At 50.0% G+C, this 16,606-nt stretch overlaps 1 protein-coding gene across 2 annotated transcripts in view; it reads left to right on the top strand.

Annotated features, from left to right (window-relative positions):
* Plcg2 (phospholipase C gamma 2) overlaps positions 1-16,606 on the top strand; it is a 126,419-nt gene that overhangs the window by 94,950 nt on the left and 14,863 nt on the right. For both annotated transcript variants that reach the window (XM_021640035.2, XM_021640034.2), the window contains exons 23-30: positions 297-393; positions 1,678-1,744; positions 3,369-3,526; positions 4,859-4,961; positions 6,462-6,671; positions 8,599-8,744; positions 9,800-9,914; positions 10,794-10,961. In XM_021640035.2, the coding sequence (XP_021495710.1) occupies positions 297-393; positions 1,678-1,744; positions 3,369-3,526; positions 4,859-4,961; positions 6,462-6,671; positions 8,599-8,744; positions 9,800-9,914; positions 10,794-10,961 (1,064 nt within the window). The remainder of the gene's footprint in view (positions 1-296; positions 394-1,677; positions 1,745-3,368; positions 3,527-4,858; positions 4,962-6,461; positions 6,672-8,598; positions 8,745-9,799; positions 9,915-10,793; positions 10,962-16,606) is intronic.

Genomic DNA, 16,606 nt, shown 5'->3' with positions numbered 1-16,606 from the left:
CCACTCGGCCCCAGAACTTCCTCCACACACTCTTGTGTCTGGAGTCACAGCCTTTCCACATGGCCTCCTTCAAGCCTCCGAAATCGTGGAGTTTGCATAGTGCTGCCAGCAACAGCATCCAGACACGGGGTGTGGGGGGATGGGAGGGGATGAGTTCTCATTCATCTGACCACAAGTGTCTTCAAAAGGCATCTACCCACTTGGGAGTGTTGTCACAGATCACGACAGCCCCCTCTGGTCACGTGAGCACTCAGACCTGAGCTAGCTAAGCCTTCGGTGTCCATGGCTCTCCACAGGTGGAAAGGGGACTACGGGACCCGGATCCAGCAGTACTTTCCGTCCAACTACGTTGAGGATATCTCAGCAGGCGACGCCGAGGAGATGGAAAAGCAGGTTTGTCTTTTTTACCTGCGGCCCAGGCTTTGGAGGAGGCCCCTGAGTCATCTTGGGGTGGGCAGTGGGCGACTTCTGACACGTACTTGGTGGGGGTCTCTGTGGAGCTAGGCAGTGGCTCAGGCAGGGTGACGCAGAAGTCGGGACTGGCCCCAAGCTGCCGTGGGGAAAAGTCTTGGTGATGAGCCGGTTGTGTTTTAATCAGGCGGCTCTGGGCCGCGGCTTTGAAAGCACAGGAGAATTCCCACTGGAATGAAAGTGGCCAGACGGGGAATTTGTCCTCTGCTCAAAGCAATGTGCAAATGAAACACGTTCAGTTTGGAGAGCCAGACATGCAGAACGTGCTCAGCATGAGGAAGGGACGGTGCCCTGCTGGAAGGTGAGACAGGGCCTTCTGGTGATTTCGCATGCCAGGCTTTGGTGCCTAGCCTATCTTTTATCAGGTGCTCTTGGTGGAAGGAAATGACTCCACGACTTCATCGGCTTGCCCCAGGGGAGAATCTGTGATGTGGGCCTGCATTCCTTTAGAGCCAGCAGTGTTTAGTTCCTAAGGTTGGGTGTCAAGGCAACTGGGGAGGGCTTCCTGGAGGAAGTAATGTTTGAGTCTTAAAAGTGAAGCGGGGGTTCATTACCAAGGGATGGGCAGAGGGAGGCACAGCCTGAGCCGGGGTGCGGTGATTGGAAGGCAGTGAATGGTGGCTGGAACCCAGGATGCTTGGGCTGGGACCCCTTGGAGCAGGACCCCTCACTCATCTGTGCATCATTAGGAGCTGGGTGGAGAAGGCTAGGGCAGCACAGTGATGGCAGCTGCTTTCCCACCTCAGCAGGACCCCAGGATGGTTCGAGTGTGCGATGGGGAGTAAAGGCTGAGAATGTCGGCCAGGGCTTGGAAGACCTCAGCAACCAGATGGTAGACCACAGCTGTTGCTTTCCATAGGACTTGGGGAGCCACAGAAGGCTCTTGAGCTTCGGGAGTAGCAGGCCAAGTGGGCTCGTTTCGTACACCTATCAGAGAGGGCTCTGCGATGGGGTTGGAAATGGGTTCTAGATCTCACAAGACGTGTCTTCGAGGACCAGAGAGTGATGCAGGGACTGTGGGCGCCTGCGTGCTGCTGGGACTCCATCATCTCTGTGCCTCGGCACCCTCCCTGTGGGCGCTGTAAGGAAAATGCATTTTAAGCAGCTCCACGGTGTCAGTGGTGCTGAACAGCATGTTCTAGAAACTGGTTGTCGTTTCGTTGTTCCGTTTATGACCACTGAGAATTGGGTCTTGTTTCTTCTCAGATCATTGAAGACAACCCCCTGGGGCCTCTTTGCAGAGGCATCTTGGACCTTAACACCTACAATGTTGGTACGTACTTGTTTTCTCAGCCTGACTCAAGGCCAGATCCACTCACCCCGCCCTGCCGAGCCTGACTTTAGACTAGCCCAAGTGAGGAGGGGGATGGTACTAGTGTTCTACCACCCAGACTCGGGTGAGGTGCTGGCTGAGGCTGGACGCCCGGGGACTGAAGGGTGTCCCTGCTGCAGGAGCTTGCTGCTGCCATCTCCCAATGCAGGACTGTCCCCTCAGAAGCACCAGTGACTTAGGTAGCTTGTCGTCCTGTCAACATCTGCTTCTCAGAGAGCTGAGCTGTTTGCTCCACAGGCTGTCGGGGAGCATGGGGCGGGGGGGGGGGAGAAGAGCCTCACTCAGCCGGCTAAGCTCCTCAGGGTGCTGGCCTGCCTCTCCTCACTGGACCTCAGCTCCTGCAGGAAGCCTGTCCTGCCCTCGTCAGCCTGTGCGCTGCCTGGGGTGGGACAGTGTGTTCTGTGTGGGAGAAGTCACAGTTGGCGCACAGCTCTGTGGGTGCATCGCAGCGTCCACGGATACAGCTTCCTGCTGCAGCTCTATGCTGCAGGTCCAAGCGCAAAGCCCAAGCTCCCTTCTTGGTGGCCCACTAATTCTCAAGCTGGGTCCCCTCTTTCCTGTGGAGGCCCAAGCATGGTCCCCTCACATCTCCATGAGAACAGTTCCAGATTCCTCCTCCCCTGTACGGCTAGGACTCTCTTTCTGTCCTTATTTTCTTCTCCCTTTTCCCATCCTGTGACTCCAGTAGGGGAAGTGGATGAGAAAATGGGCAAGTCGCTGGCAATTCCCAGATGTGCCAGGACTGGCAGACTCAATTCTCACCTTCACAGCTGATACTCTGTGCTGGCCCCTCCCCCTCCCCTGCGTTGTTCTGTTAGAGGACACCAGAGTGTCACTCAGCAATAGGGACTTGTCATCAGGCTGGGTCTGCCCTTCAGCTCCACCAGAGTGACTTTCCAAATGCTCTCGTCTCCTCAAGCCTTGGTTCTGTCTCCTGTGAAATGAGTGTAACAGGCCCCGGTGTCCCCATGAGGTTTGCTAAAGGCTAAAAAAATCACACAGTATAGTCATCTGCCAGGGACGTCACCTCAGACATCAGAAAGTGCGGCTACCAATACTGGGCAGATCAGGATAACCTTAATTCTCCTCTCTACAATTACCTTCTTTACTTGCCAGCTGCCAGCCGGCTTTGGTGTACCCCAGCTGATGGCCACACCGTTCTCGACCTCCCTCCACGCTCACGTGGCTGCTTCCTGTGTCTGGGTCTCCACTCCCAGTCGCCCTTCTCTTCTAGGGACGCTGTTCCTTGGATTTAAGGTTTATCCTAGGTCCAGCACGTCTTGAGATAGTTGGTACACCTACAAAAATTCCATTTCTAAATAAGGTTGATCCACAGGGACAAGAGCTTGACATGTCTTTTTGGAGGACACAACTCGGCCCAGTGCACACCTTCAGCTGTAACTTGAGGCTCTATCTGCGAGAGGGCTGGCAGCCCCGTCAGCACGGACTGTCACTGTGGCCATGGCAGTTTGGGTGGGGTCACCAGAGAAGGGGACAGGGTGATGTGTGGTCCCTGTGGCCATCTACTGGGCCCACCAGGACTTCCCTCCCCCTCTGTCCACAGTGAAGGCCCCCCAGGGGAAAAACCAGAAAGCGTTCGTCTTCATCCTGGAGCCTAAGAAGCCAGGGGATCCTCCCGTGGAGTTTGCCACCGACCGCGTGGAGGAGCTCTTTGAGTGGTTTCAGAGCATCAGAGAGATCACTTGGAAGATTGACACCAAGGTGGGCCTAAGCAAGCTGGGGACCGGGGTGACTGCCCTTCCCAGCCCATGCTGCTCTGCTCTGGCCAGGCACAGGTTCTGAGCTGTGCTTCAGAGGGACCCTGGACATTGCTGGGCTTCAAAGGGACCCTGGACACAGGAGGCATTTGAGTGGCCTCATCTGTAATCTGGTAGCCACCGAGGACAGGCAGGGTAAGAACAGGGATTTTGGGGCAGGCCAGCAGCTTACAAATCGGGTCTTGACATTGTCTGGCTGTGGAGCTCAGAGCTGAAGGTGACTCTGTCTCTTGGGAGGTCTGGATCAACCTAGACAGTATCCTTAAAGCACTTAGCGTAGGGTGCTGGAGCCAGTGACCTCCCAGACCCTGATAACTCTTGTAAAAAAGGCTCCATCAGGTGCTGCTTTGGCCATAAAAAGGCTGCTGAGTCTGAAGCTGGGTGAGAGGGTAGCTCTGTGCAGAAAAACAAGAAGCTAACCCTTACCTAATAGAGCTGTGCAGTAGGTGTGTGGAGGAGACCCCTCGCTCCCCTAGTCCACGTGTGTGGCCTGGGTCCCGAGGAGACAGCTCTCTGCACTGAGCTGTGCTGGATGAGCTGGAGGCAAGGGGGAGGCTCCATATATCTCAAATGTGTAGGGGAAGGAGGTCTGTGAGGTCTGCAGAGGTTTGGAATACCAAGTCCTGTGGCTTTGGGGGAGGGGATAAGACAGGAGACAGAGGGCATAATGGGATGACCAAAGTTCCCTCTTCTGCCCCAGGGTCTCTAGCTATTTCAGATTGACCTTGAGTTTCCAACTTCTTCTGCCTCAGCCAACCAAGTTCTAGAGTTAAAGCCATTTTTTCCTCTGCTTGTAGCTACCCATTTACCATTTATTTTCTTATCTATGTGCCTGTGTGTGTGTGTGTGCGTGTGAGTGTGTGTGTGTTTGTGTGTGTGTGCGCGTGTGCGCTATCCTCCTGACTCTTTCCCACAACCGTTTTGGTGTTGCAGCTGTGAAAGACCACACCTGGCTTATTATGTGGGTTTCGGGATCTGAACTCTGGTCCTCATGGTAGCAGACTGAACTGTATTAACCACTGGGCCATCTCACCAGCCCATGCCTACGTAACTTTTGAGAGCGGTGGCAGGGCTGTTCTAGCCGCTAAGCCGTAGATGGGCACAGCATGGCTGGGAATCTTCAGAGGATAGAGAAAGGGGGGATTGTCTTCAGGACAGGGAGACACCCAACCCTGGGTGCTCAGGGGTGAGGGCTGGGGATGGGAGAGCTGGCCAGGTGGTCCGGAGTGTGGTGTGGTGCAGACGCTGGCTCACGAGTTGGCCTTCCTCCCCGCAGGAGAACAACATGAAGTACTGGGAGAGGAACCAGTCCATCGCCATTGAGCTGTCCGACTTGGTTGTGTACTGCAAGCCGACTAGCAAAACCAAGGACCATTTGGGTACGTCTCCTGGGACCCTTTCCAGCGAGCTCCAGTGTCTGCTGTGAGTCTGACACAGTCGGCAGAACACAGGGAGTGTTCACTCCACTTCCTGAAGGTCCAGGATGAAGTCCTTTCGGTATCCCCATAGCTGAGATGTCGGCTGTTCTACACAAAACATGCGATTATAGCATGCGGAGAAGGAAAGGCTATGGGGGAAATCGGCTCCCTTTTGGCTGTCTAAAACCCTCTTTGTAGTGCCGGATACTGCCAAGGACAAGTGATACCGATTAAGGTGGATTGTTGCAGCCCTTAGACTTCTCTCTCTCTCTCTCTCTCTCTCTCTCTCTGTGTGTGTGTGTGTGTGTGTGTGTGATAGTTACTTCCCCCACAGTCGTGCCGACAGGCTAACCTGACCTAGGCAGCTCCTCACTGAGGTTCTCTGCCTCGGTGGTTTGAAGTTGTGTCACGGTGACAATGAAAACTACCCACGTGGTGGGTGCTGGTGTAGGTGTAGTTGTTTGTGTGTGGAGGCTAGAGGCCAATCTTGGCTGTCATTTCTCAGCTGTCCGACGTGTTTATTTTGAGATGGGCTCTGTTGCTGGGCCTGGACTCAGCCGGCAGGCAAGGCTGGCTAGCCAGCAAGCTCTGAGGAGCCTCCTCTTGCAAGCTCTGCAGGCTGGGGTTGCAAGTGCACACTGTCAGGTGGGCGTGGTGGCACGCTCCTTTAATCCCAGTACTCGAGGAAGGCAGAGGCAGGAGGATCTCTGTGAATTCCAGGCCAGCCTGGTCTACAAAGGGAGTCCAGTACAGCTAAGGCTACACAGAGAAACCCTGACTTTTAAAAAAAAGTGCACACTGCCATGCCTGGCTTTTCCCTATAACTTGTGGGCTCAAACTCAGGTCCTCCTACTTACATAGTTGGCACGTTACTGAGAGGGCCGCCTCCCTATCCCTTCAATGGCTTTTCATAAGACGTCTGGTTTCTTTTTGTCACCTGGGCCCTCTGCCATTGTGCCCAGAAGTAATATTGATCCTCTTTTCTGTCTTAGTCAATGTCTTCTTGCTGTGAAGAGACACCATAACCATGGCAACTCGCATAGAGGAAAGGATAGAACTGGGGACTTGCTTTTGGGGTCAGAGGTTTAGTCCACTGTCATCATGGTGGGAAGCATGGCAGCATGTGGGCAGACACGGTGCTGGAGAGGTAGCTGAGAGTTCTACATCTGGATCCTCAGTCAAGAGGAAGAGAGGGAGAGGGAAAGGGAGAGGGAGAGGGAGAGGGAGAGGGAGAGGGAGAGGGAGAGGGAGAGGGAGAGGGAGAGGGAGAGGGAGAGGGAGAGGGAGAGGGAGAGAGCTACTGGACCAGGCTTGGGCTCTTGAAATCTCAAAGTCCCCAAGTGACACACTTCCTCCATCAAGGCCATACCTTTGAATCATGCCACTCCCTGGTCACAGAGCATTCAAATCTATGAGCCTATGGAGGCCGCACTTATTCAAACCACCGCATCCTTCCCACAGAGAACCCTGACTTCAGGGAAATCCGCTCCTTTGTGGAGACAAAGGCAGACAGCATTGTCAGGCAGAAGCCCCTTGAGCTACTGAGGTACAACCAGAAGGGCCTGACACGTGTCTACCCGAAGGGACAGAGGGTCGACTCCTCAAACTACGACCCCTTCCGCCTGTGGCTGTGTGGCTCCCAGATGGTGGCGCTCAACTTCCAAACTGCAGGTAAAGGACTACAGTAGCTGGCCTGCCCAGGCCGGGCCGTGGGGTCCAGTCATAGCTGGCAGTCAGCCAGGTGGCTGGTAGCATGGTGGAGTTTCTGAATGAATGACTGGGCTGTCCGTCAAGGCTGAACTTGATTGCTGGTTAGTGCAAAGCCCCTGAGCTGAGTGGCCTGACAGAGGGACAGGGATGGAAGTGTTATCATTCTGGCTTAGGAAGGAAGCGTAATAGCTTATTTAACTAGGAAGCCTAGGAGAGGTGTGGCTGGATCCAGGCCTTCGGTGGCTGCCTTACCCCTTCCTTTCTGTGTGGTGCTTTCTGTCTGAGGGCTTCATGCTCACTCTCTCTCTCTGGAAACTTAAATAGCAGGGAAAACTCACGCACACAAACTTTAGACTTGCACTTTGGATCCCATGGATTCTCTTGCAGAATCCCGTGGATTCCCCCACCAAAGGGAGCTGATACTTATTTAATGACTGCTCCAAGCCAGCTCTCGGACTTGGTAGGTCAAGTCCCATTCCCGTCTACCACCGATGCCACTGCCTCCCGGGTCCTTCCATGGCCCTTGTTCCCAGGCGCAGGCGCACAGCTGCAGGGCAGACAGCTCTGACTCCTGGAAGCTTCCCAGGAAGCTTGTGTTTTGATAGACCGCCCTGGACCACTGAGCACCCCTCTCTTGAGCACTTGCCGAAGCTCCACCTCTGGACTGGGTGGAAGCATGGACACTCTCCACTGGTGTAACCTCACCACTGTGGTCTTGTGAAGCTCTTTGCCCATCAGGTTTGAAAACGGACGTTGTTGTAGTTACAGTTTCTGGTCAAGGCATAGCTCTTTGAGTAAAACATTAGCCCTAGCTAGAGGGATGTGTGCATCAGTTTCCCTGTGAAGCGGTTAGTCCTCCTGCCCTACAAAGCTGGCTTCTTATTTACGCCTCTGAATATCTGCCTGCTATTTGAACTTCTATTTTATTTTTTTCAGTTTATTTGTTTTACATCCCAAGGGTGCTTCCTCCTTCCTCTCCTCCCAGTCCCCCCACTTTCCCTTCTTCCTCCATCTTCTGTCCCTTTCTCCTAGAAAAGGGGAGCCCCCTCCCCTGTATCAACCCTCCTAGCATATCAAGTCACAATAGGACTGAGCGACAGGGACAGCTAACCTAGTCCCATGAGGGCTTACAGAGACTGAGACATCAATGAAGGATCACGCATAATCTGGACCTAGGTCCCCGGAGCATATGGGTGGCTCGGTCTTCCTATGAGGGCGCCTGGTGAGTGGGGGAGGGGTGGTTTCTAACATGGACCTATTGCTTGCTTTTTTATCCCTTTCCCCCGGCTGTCTTGCCTGGCCTCGGGGGACGACGGGATGACTGAATTTTAAAACAAACTTACTATCGTGCATGTAGTGGGCACATATGCCATGGCACACAGCTGAAGGTCAGAGGACAGGGCATGGAGGCCACAGCAAACGTGGCGGTCAGAGGACAAGTCTCCTTCCATCTTTATGTAGTTCTGGAGACGGCGCTCAGGTCATCAGGCTTGCTCCACCAGCGCCTTTTATCTGCTTGCTAAGCCACTCTACCCTTGAACTATAATGATTTACCTTGCAGTGTTTTCTGAGTGCCAGGGATGGAATTTCGGCCTGCGTGTGCCAAGCAAGCGTTCTACCCCTGATCTGCACCCCATTTCCATGTGGAATCTAATTTTTGGATTTTAATATATTAAGGCTTACATTATACCCTTCCAAACATGATGCGAGATAGTTTCCTGATATGGGGTTCTTTCTTAATGCTCCCCATATTTCCTCGGATCCAGATGTCAGTTTTGAACAGTTACCCCAAATCATCGCAGGAAGGTCCTGTGCCCAGCTGTACCCACGAGTGCGTGGAGCTGGTGCTCCCTGGCTGCCCTATAGCAGGCCTCTGCTCTCCTTTCAGACAAGTACATGCAGATGAACCACGCGTTGTTTTCACTCAACGGGAGGACGGGCTACGTCCTGCAGCCCGAGAGCATGCGGTCTGAGAAGTATGACCCGATGCCACCAGAGTCCCAGAGGAAGATCCTCATGACACTCACGGTCAAGGTAGAGCAGGCAGGCAGGCGGGCGGGCGGTGGGCAGGCGGTGGGCAGGCGGGCAGGCGGGCAGGCAGGCAGGCGGGCAGGCAGGCAGGCGGTGGATGGGTCTCATCCTGACAGCACTTGAGGCTCATATGGTTCATCTCAGGATCATCCTGGGCTGAAACTGTTGCTTGCTTTTGTCTGGGTCTGAGGTATTCACTTCCTGTGAGGTGAGCCTTTGGCAGAGAGAAGAGTTCATTTCCCCTTTGCCTTAGAGAGGCCAGAGCCTCCTTCCCTTCTTCCCTTCCTCCCTCCCTTCCTTTTTATTTATTTATTTTTTTGAGACAGGGTTTTTCTGTTCAGCCCTGTCCTGGAACTTCCTCTGTAGACCAGGCTGGCTTTGAACTCAGAGATCTGCCTACCTCTGCCTTTGTGCTGGAATTAAAGGGGTGTGCCGCTACCGCCTGGCGTGAGCTTTCTTAAGTTCACCCAATCCTTGTCATATTAGGAAGATATGACAAAGAGTTTTAGGAAGATAGGGAGGAAGTTAGGGCGAGATGGGTGGAATGTAGCTTAGTTTTTGGGGTGGTTGTCCAATGTGCATGAAGCTCTAGGAGTACCAGCAAGACAGAGGCAGGAGGATTGCCACGAGGGTAAGGCCAGCCTTGTCAACAAAACTAGTTTGAAACCAGTTTAGGATAAATGAGACCTCATTTTAGAAGAGTAGAAAGTGAAGCCTTTGCAAGGTCTTTGGCACATAAGGGTCAGTTATGAGCGGACTACCCCACTGTCCGCTGCCCGAGAAATCCAGTGTCAAGATCCCCTGTACCTGTGCTCGGCGGAGACTCTCCTGCTGAATCACGTGGCGCTGCGCCCTATCATCAAGCAGTGATGGTGGATGGGTCAACATCCATGGCCCCCAGAGCGGTGGTGACTTTTCCACTGTATAAGGGTAGCTTTGAACTTGTACAGTCTGACTCTAGAATCCTGAAAAGTCCACAAAGCACTACTGCGTGGGTCAAACTCAGCCCTCCTGGGGCAAATCGAGAGGAATTCCAATCCATGCCCTCCGTGTTCCAGGTTCTGGGTGCACGCCACCTCCCCAAACTAGGGCGGAGTATTGCCTGTCCTTTTGTGGAGGTGGAAATCTGCGGGGCTGAGCATGACAGCAACAAGTTCAAGACAACGGTTGTGAGTAAGTAGCTGGCTCTTCCTGTTTGTGTGCGTGCGCCCAGGTGCTCTCCGAGGCCAGAGATCCACATCCGGTATCTTCCTCAATCACCCTCCATCTTAGTTCTTGAGACCGTATCTCTCTGTGAACCCGGAGCTCATCAGTTCAGCTACTCTGGCTGGCCAGTGCGCTCCAGTGTCTTCCAGCCTCTCCACCTGGCTTACAGACATGTGCTTGACTTTTAAATGGACGCTGGGGTCTGAACTCAGGCCATCCTGCTTCCAGTAGGCACCTGACTGAAGCATTTCCCCAGCCCGGCTGGTCCTTCTTTTTAAGGGAACAGAGTCCTAAGTGTGTTATTCTTCCTTGGAGATTTTATTATATACTTTTGTTGCACAGTTTCCTTTCCCTGCTTTAGCCTGCAGTTGAGGAAACAGAGCCACCTGACATGTCCAGGGAACAACTCAGGTGCAGACCAGTTAGACTGGCCTTTCTGTAGGGTGGCAGGCTTGCTGTGAGTTTTGGCTTACAAGGCTGGTCCTCCACAGAACTCCCAAAATGATTGAGAGATGCCTGGCTCTCTTTCCTCCTCCAAGGGGTACGGCTCACAGGTGCTCTGCTCACCTCTTTTCTTGGTACTCTGCCTCTGAGTTCACTTTACATCCTGCCCCCCTCCCTTCTCCTAACCCAGGGGGTGAGACAGGTGAGGTAGCAGCATGTTCCTCTGCTCATGGAAAGCTGGCCTGCAGCGGGATTGTTTGCTGGGAATGAAATAACAAAAGATAACTCCAGGTCTTCTTAGACCTGGGTTCATGGAGGGATTCGAAGCTGAGGCTGCAGAGACTGCCTTACCCTGAGAAGACAGGGCACAAGCATCGATAACCAGTTTTGATCTCTTCCTAGATGACAATGGCCTCAGCCCTGTCTGGGCTCCAACTCAGGAGAAGGTGACGTTTGAAATTTATGACCCAAACCTCGCATTCCTGCGCTTTGTGGTCTATGAGGAAGATATGTTCAGTGACCCCAACTTCCTGGCTCACGCCACGTACCCCATCAAAGGCATCAAATCAGGTATGGAGCGTTATCAAAGATGCTCAGTTTGGGGGGGCCAGGTTCTTTGGTCTGTGCTGCTGGAACATACAGACATCTCTCCTGGTTTAGATTAAGCCACAACAAAGCCACTCAGGGCGTTAAGCACAGGATTGGGGAAAAAGTGGAGAAAGGCCGAGTCTTTTCGGCTTCAACCTTTATGCAAAACATCAGTGTTAGTCCATCCTCAACCTGGAGCTGTTTGCTTTCACTTCGAGATGCCTCAGGCCGTTTGTCTTCATCAGCGGATGGGGAAGTTTGTTCTTTCTTATGTCATTCGTGTTCCTGACCGTAAGGAGGAGGCCTGGAGCATCCACAGGGTCCGATTCTCCTAAGCATTCCGAACTAACTTGTACTGGATTTGGAGGTTGACTTGCTTCTTAGATTTCTTTTTATGCTGAACACAATGCAACCCCCCCCCCAAAAAAGGCCTGTGTTTACTTGTCATTAAATCAAAGCAGGTCACATGAGAACCTATAAATGTGGGCATCTTTCAGCCCTCATCAGAGAAGCTTTTCTTTTCGCAGTGGATGGTAGTAAATGCAGAGAAAAAGAGAGTGTGGAGGGCTTAGTTCTGCATAGGATATTATAACTCCCCTTCCCCAAGGGGTCAGGGATCATTGAGGAAGAGTGAACAGAAAGATTACAAGAGATCCAGATGTTTGCAGCTACACACAGTGTACATGACCAGTACAAGGTCAAGCCAGCCCCAATCACAGCACAGGTGGGGGAAGGGTGCGTGAAGTCCCTCCCACTTCCTCCATGAGGGGCTGTTAGCAGCTGATGGCTGCTGGGAGAGGGAGAGTTGCATCTTCCTCAGGGATTACTCAGCTCCAGTAGATGGTTGCACACCTAATGCATTAAGTGTGTTTAATGGGTTTAAAAGAAGAACACATGAAGTTGGGAGGAGAAAGTGGTGGCAGAGAACTAGGGGGTGGTTTTAATCACCTAGATACATAAGTAAAATTCTCGAACAATAAAAATGTGAAAAAGAAAAAAAACAACAAAATCCCTGCTGTATTGAAATTTTCCAGCGCGGCTAAGACAGTGTCTTCCCAAACCTGAAGATGGTCATCCTTACGAGGCATGACCTTTCTCTCATGACCTTTCTTCCTGGATTTCACATGTGACCTAACATGCAGGCCAGCTATGTGGTGATTTTCTTCCTTCCTTATCCACAGCATTGCTCATGAGACAGACACCGAGATCCTTCTCGATTCCCCAGGAGTTCACTGTTCCCTTGTTTCCCAGAGCAGTCATTTTTCAAGAGAAAAAAAATTACTATCATTTTTTGTCATTTGTATCAAATGACTGTCTTTTGATGTTTGGAAGCCTGGGCTCTATTCATCGCTGAACTGGGTCTTTTGAAAACTTGGACCATGTCACCTCTTTTCTCATGAAGTCTCTCAGCTCTGCCAGCCATTTTCTCCTACTCCTTACTAGCCACATTTCCAAGTAGCGGATGAGTTAGGGGCTCCTACCTGAAAATGCTGATTTCTGGGTCCACCATGGGCTGCTCCAAGTCAGCCCAAGGTGGAGCTCCAAGATCAGTCTGTATCATGGCCAGCTCCCTGGGAGGATCTAGACAGTGTTGAGGCAAAGGAGGCTGGTCCACAGTTGCCTGTCTTACTGCTGAGGACCCAAACACCAGACTGAGAATCTGGGCAAATGTTTAAAGCTTCAGATTTCTGTTTCACAGTTTAGAAATGACATTTGAGTACATTACGACAATAACAAGGAGTCCTTGATGATTGACATGCACTACAGGTGACTTTAAAGCCGGCACTTGACCTGTCGGGCTCTGATTTGCTATGTGCTTTTTCAGACCAGGGTTCAGAAATGATGAATTTTCACAGTCCTTGTCTTAATGCCCTCAATGACATTAAGGAACCAGTGCCAACTGGTTCCTGGACCATCTTGCTCCTCCCCTGACCCTATCATCCTCTGAAAGATGAGGAGGGTGACCCTTGCATCTAGAGTTCACAGTGCAATGCCTTTCCTATTGGAAGGGAATCAGGTCTCTTAAGATGGCTTAGCTTGGAGATTGTAAAAATAAAATAAAGTTAAGTAAGGAAACATCGAGGTGGATTAATAATGGGAGAGCCACCACTCCATTCTAGCTAGGAGATAATCACAGCAGGGACACTCTCCCCACTCCTGGCAGGCCCCTGGCACATCTATATTCATGAGAGGCAGGAAATAAAATGAATAGTCCTTTTGTGCAGATGGCTTCCAGGGCCTTCTAAACTCGAAAATAAACTTTGCCCATTGTTAGGATGGCTGCACTTAAGCTTTCAAACTGGCTGGGCCCAGCTCAGGAGGGAGGCCACACCTCAGCTTCCTTAATTTCCTTTTCTTTAATCCTTACAGTAATCCTGTGAGGCTTTTCTTTTCTTTCTCTCTCTCTTTTTAAAACTCATTTTTACTTAAAAAATCTGAGCACATTGGGGTCTAGAGACGTGAATTAACTCATTCAAGGTCACAAGCTGGGACTTACCCCTTGCTTTTCTGTCTCTGTAGACTATTCTTGAGGGTCCTCTTATTTCAAGTGGGTACTTAAGGGCCACCAATATTGACCTTTCTTCACTTCCATTCTCCATGTGAAATAAAAAATACTAAAAATAATACAATTTTCATGGTTGGTGAAACTGAGAAATAGCTTGGTTCTAGTCCACATGAGGGCTTCCCAGAGTTAAGCAGTAAGAAGAAGTATGGGTAACCAAGGGCAGAGCCCATGCTCCCCATATCGAGAGCCACACACTGTCAGTCAGTCCTGCCCTGTGTCTGGAGTCCACTGCTACCTGGAAATGTCCTGGGTCATCCCGGAACAGCCGGGGTCCTATTTAGTCTCCTAATCCATTCATACCAAACTGTCCCCAGGTCAGCCCATGAGGTGCACAGAATCTGTGTCTTAACTGGATTCACAAGGGATTAGGGTTCCAGAATCTGCACCTGTACCTGCATCTTAGCAGGAGTTACAAATTCCATTAAGCTGGATCACTATTGGGCCAGACTTCAGACATCCTGTGATTTTCAACCTAGACATAAACCAGAACAGCCAACAATCTAAGCACCACCAAAACTCTCATCATCCATCAGGTGGAAATAAGTCAGACAATTTCAGTACAGTACTATTTAATGAGCTCAGAATGTCCTCCAAATACTACAGGGGGGAATTGTGGTTTGAGAGTTTTATACCCACTCCAACTATCATATACCTATAAACTCACAGACCCATTTAAAATGCACAATTAGGAATTCTGTGTCACAAGAGTATAAGATATCAAAGTCAGCTAACTAAGACATTCACAGGAAGTTCAGTAAAAAAGATGGAGAATTGAGCAATTTAACAATATGTTTGAGCTGGGCAGTAGTGGTACATGCCTTTAATCCCAGCACTTGGAAAACAAACAGGCAGATCTCCAAGTTCGAGGACATCTTGATCTACATAGTGAGTTCCTGGGCAGCCAAAGCGTTATATAGAGAAACCTTGTCTTGAAACAAACAAACAAACAACAAAAATAATATTTTGAACATTTTCTGCATTTGATTTTTTTTTTTAATCAAAGACCAAACTAATACTGAGTCCTGGTTAGTAAGATGCATGTTGACATATTGGTGTATTCATCTTGCTTAGATTAAAAAAAATTATATATATATATATATATATATATATATATATATATATATATAATGAAATATAGGAAAGGGGGCCAGAAAAGTGGCTAATTAAGTAAAGTTTCTTGCCACCAAGTCTGATGACGAGTTCAACCACTGGGACCCACATGGTGGAAGGAGAGAAATGACTTCTACAAATTGTCCTCTGACCTCCACATCCATACTGTGGCATGCCTCTGCCCCCGAAAATAAATAAATAAAAATAAAGATATACAGTAAAGGATTCACAATAGAATATAGGTCACAGGTATGTAATTGTTTCTCAGCATGGTCTTTTAGTTTTGAAAAAAAAAATTAAATTGTAAAATATCAGAAAAATAGACCCAAGCCTTTCTTTGTAGGAGAATTATGGCTGTAAAACAGGGCACAGGGCACAGGGCACCTTGTTTCCACCACTCCCTCTCTGCCACAGAGAGTTGCTACTCTATAGCTCAATAAAACCCTTTTGCTTGCTCTAAAAAGAAGAGCACAGGATGCAAATGTTCTATACATTGATATAGAAACAATAATGTATTTTTTTTTTAAATCCAAAATAGGGAGAAAAAAACGGAGGGGAGGCTCAAGGTTGGATGGCAATGGCCTTTCCCTTATCGTTAGCAGCAGCAGCAGAGGAGAGAGTCAATATATCGTTTAAATGTGATGAGCTGGGGCTGGTGGGGTGGCTCAGCAGGGAAAGGTGCCTGTTGCCAAGCCCAGCATCCTGGGTTCCATCCCTGGGGTGCATGTGATGGGGGGAGAGAACTGGCTCCCACACACTGTACTCAATTCTGCACAGGTATACACACACACACACACACACACACACACACACACACACACAAAACGTAAATTTTAAAAAGGTGTTCAGATAACAGATAGTGCACACATTCTCTAAGATAAATGAACCAGCACATGGATGGAGGAAGGTGTGAGGAAATGGGGCGTCTCTCACCTGTGTGTTGCTTATCCTGGAGGCTCAGTAGATACCATGCAAACGGAAAGCTCTCAGGACAAAGGGGCAATCAGAGTGGATGATGAAGATGAAAGGTGAAGTGTAAGCTGAGATGGACTGTTCATTGAGTCTGTGCTTTTCTAGTTTTAAAGCTAAACCTTACTATAAGAAATTCAAATAAATAAACATTGCACACTGAAATTGAACAGACCTCAAGTCTCTATATATCAGTGAGCTCTTATATAGTTAGAATAGCCATTATGAAGCTCTGGGGCTTCTCATTGGTTTTTACGTTTTTCACTATTGAATATGTTTTTATGTACTTCTCCACCACCCAAGGTAAAAATCCAAATGGCAGAATTAGAACTAGAAAAACCATTAGCTTTATATTGTCTTTCATAACCCGTGTTCATTACCTGCAGCCAGTCCTGTTTATCACCTAATATTTAGCTTTCCTTGTTCTCTCTTCTACATATTACACTGTACCCCCCAGTGTACATTTACTTACACACACACACACACACACACACACACACACACACACACACAGACACACACAGACATACACACACAGCTAGGTGCTTTTGAAAAGAAACACAAACACCTGCTTAGAGAGGAAAGGCCATTCACAGTGGTGTGCTGTAGGCTAGGGAGCAAGCAGTTCACGTTTTCCGTGGGTTCTTTTACACAAGACAACCAGCCAGCTGTTGAGATGGATTGCTGCAAACGCTTTTTAATGGGACTGGGGGCGGGGGATCAGCTCCAGTTCCCCCCCTTGTCAATCCTAAATAAAAAGACACATTTCAAGGTCTGCCGCACGCGGGTCCTGATTGTAAGTAAGAAATGGGTTCCAGAAAGGGTGATCAACACACTCATAGACTGCCAAGGGATAGCAAGATAGAAGACCAGTGAAGATAAAGCCCATTGCCTGGTCCTGGGCTTTGTGAAGGCCGGAGGGGAGGCGGTGGGTTGAGGGTTCCTCGTTGTTTTCTTTTGACTTTGTGAACATTTAAGGACT

The sequence above is a fragment of the Meriones unguiculatus genome, chromosome 10 (assembly GCF_030254825.1).
Source record: "Meriones unguiculatus strain TT.TT164.6M chromosome 10, Bangor_MerUng_6.1, whole genome shotgun sequence".
In the NCBI taxonomy this organism is placed as follows: Eukaryota; Metazoa; Chordata; class Mammalia; order Rodentia; family Muridae; genus Meriones; species Meriones unguiculatus.
This window is presented reverse-complemented; position numbering and strand designations above follow the sequence as displayed.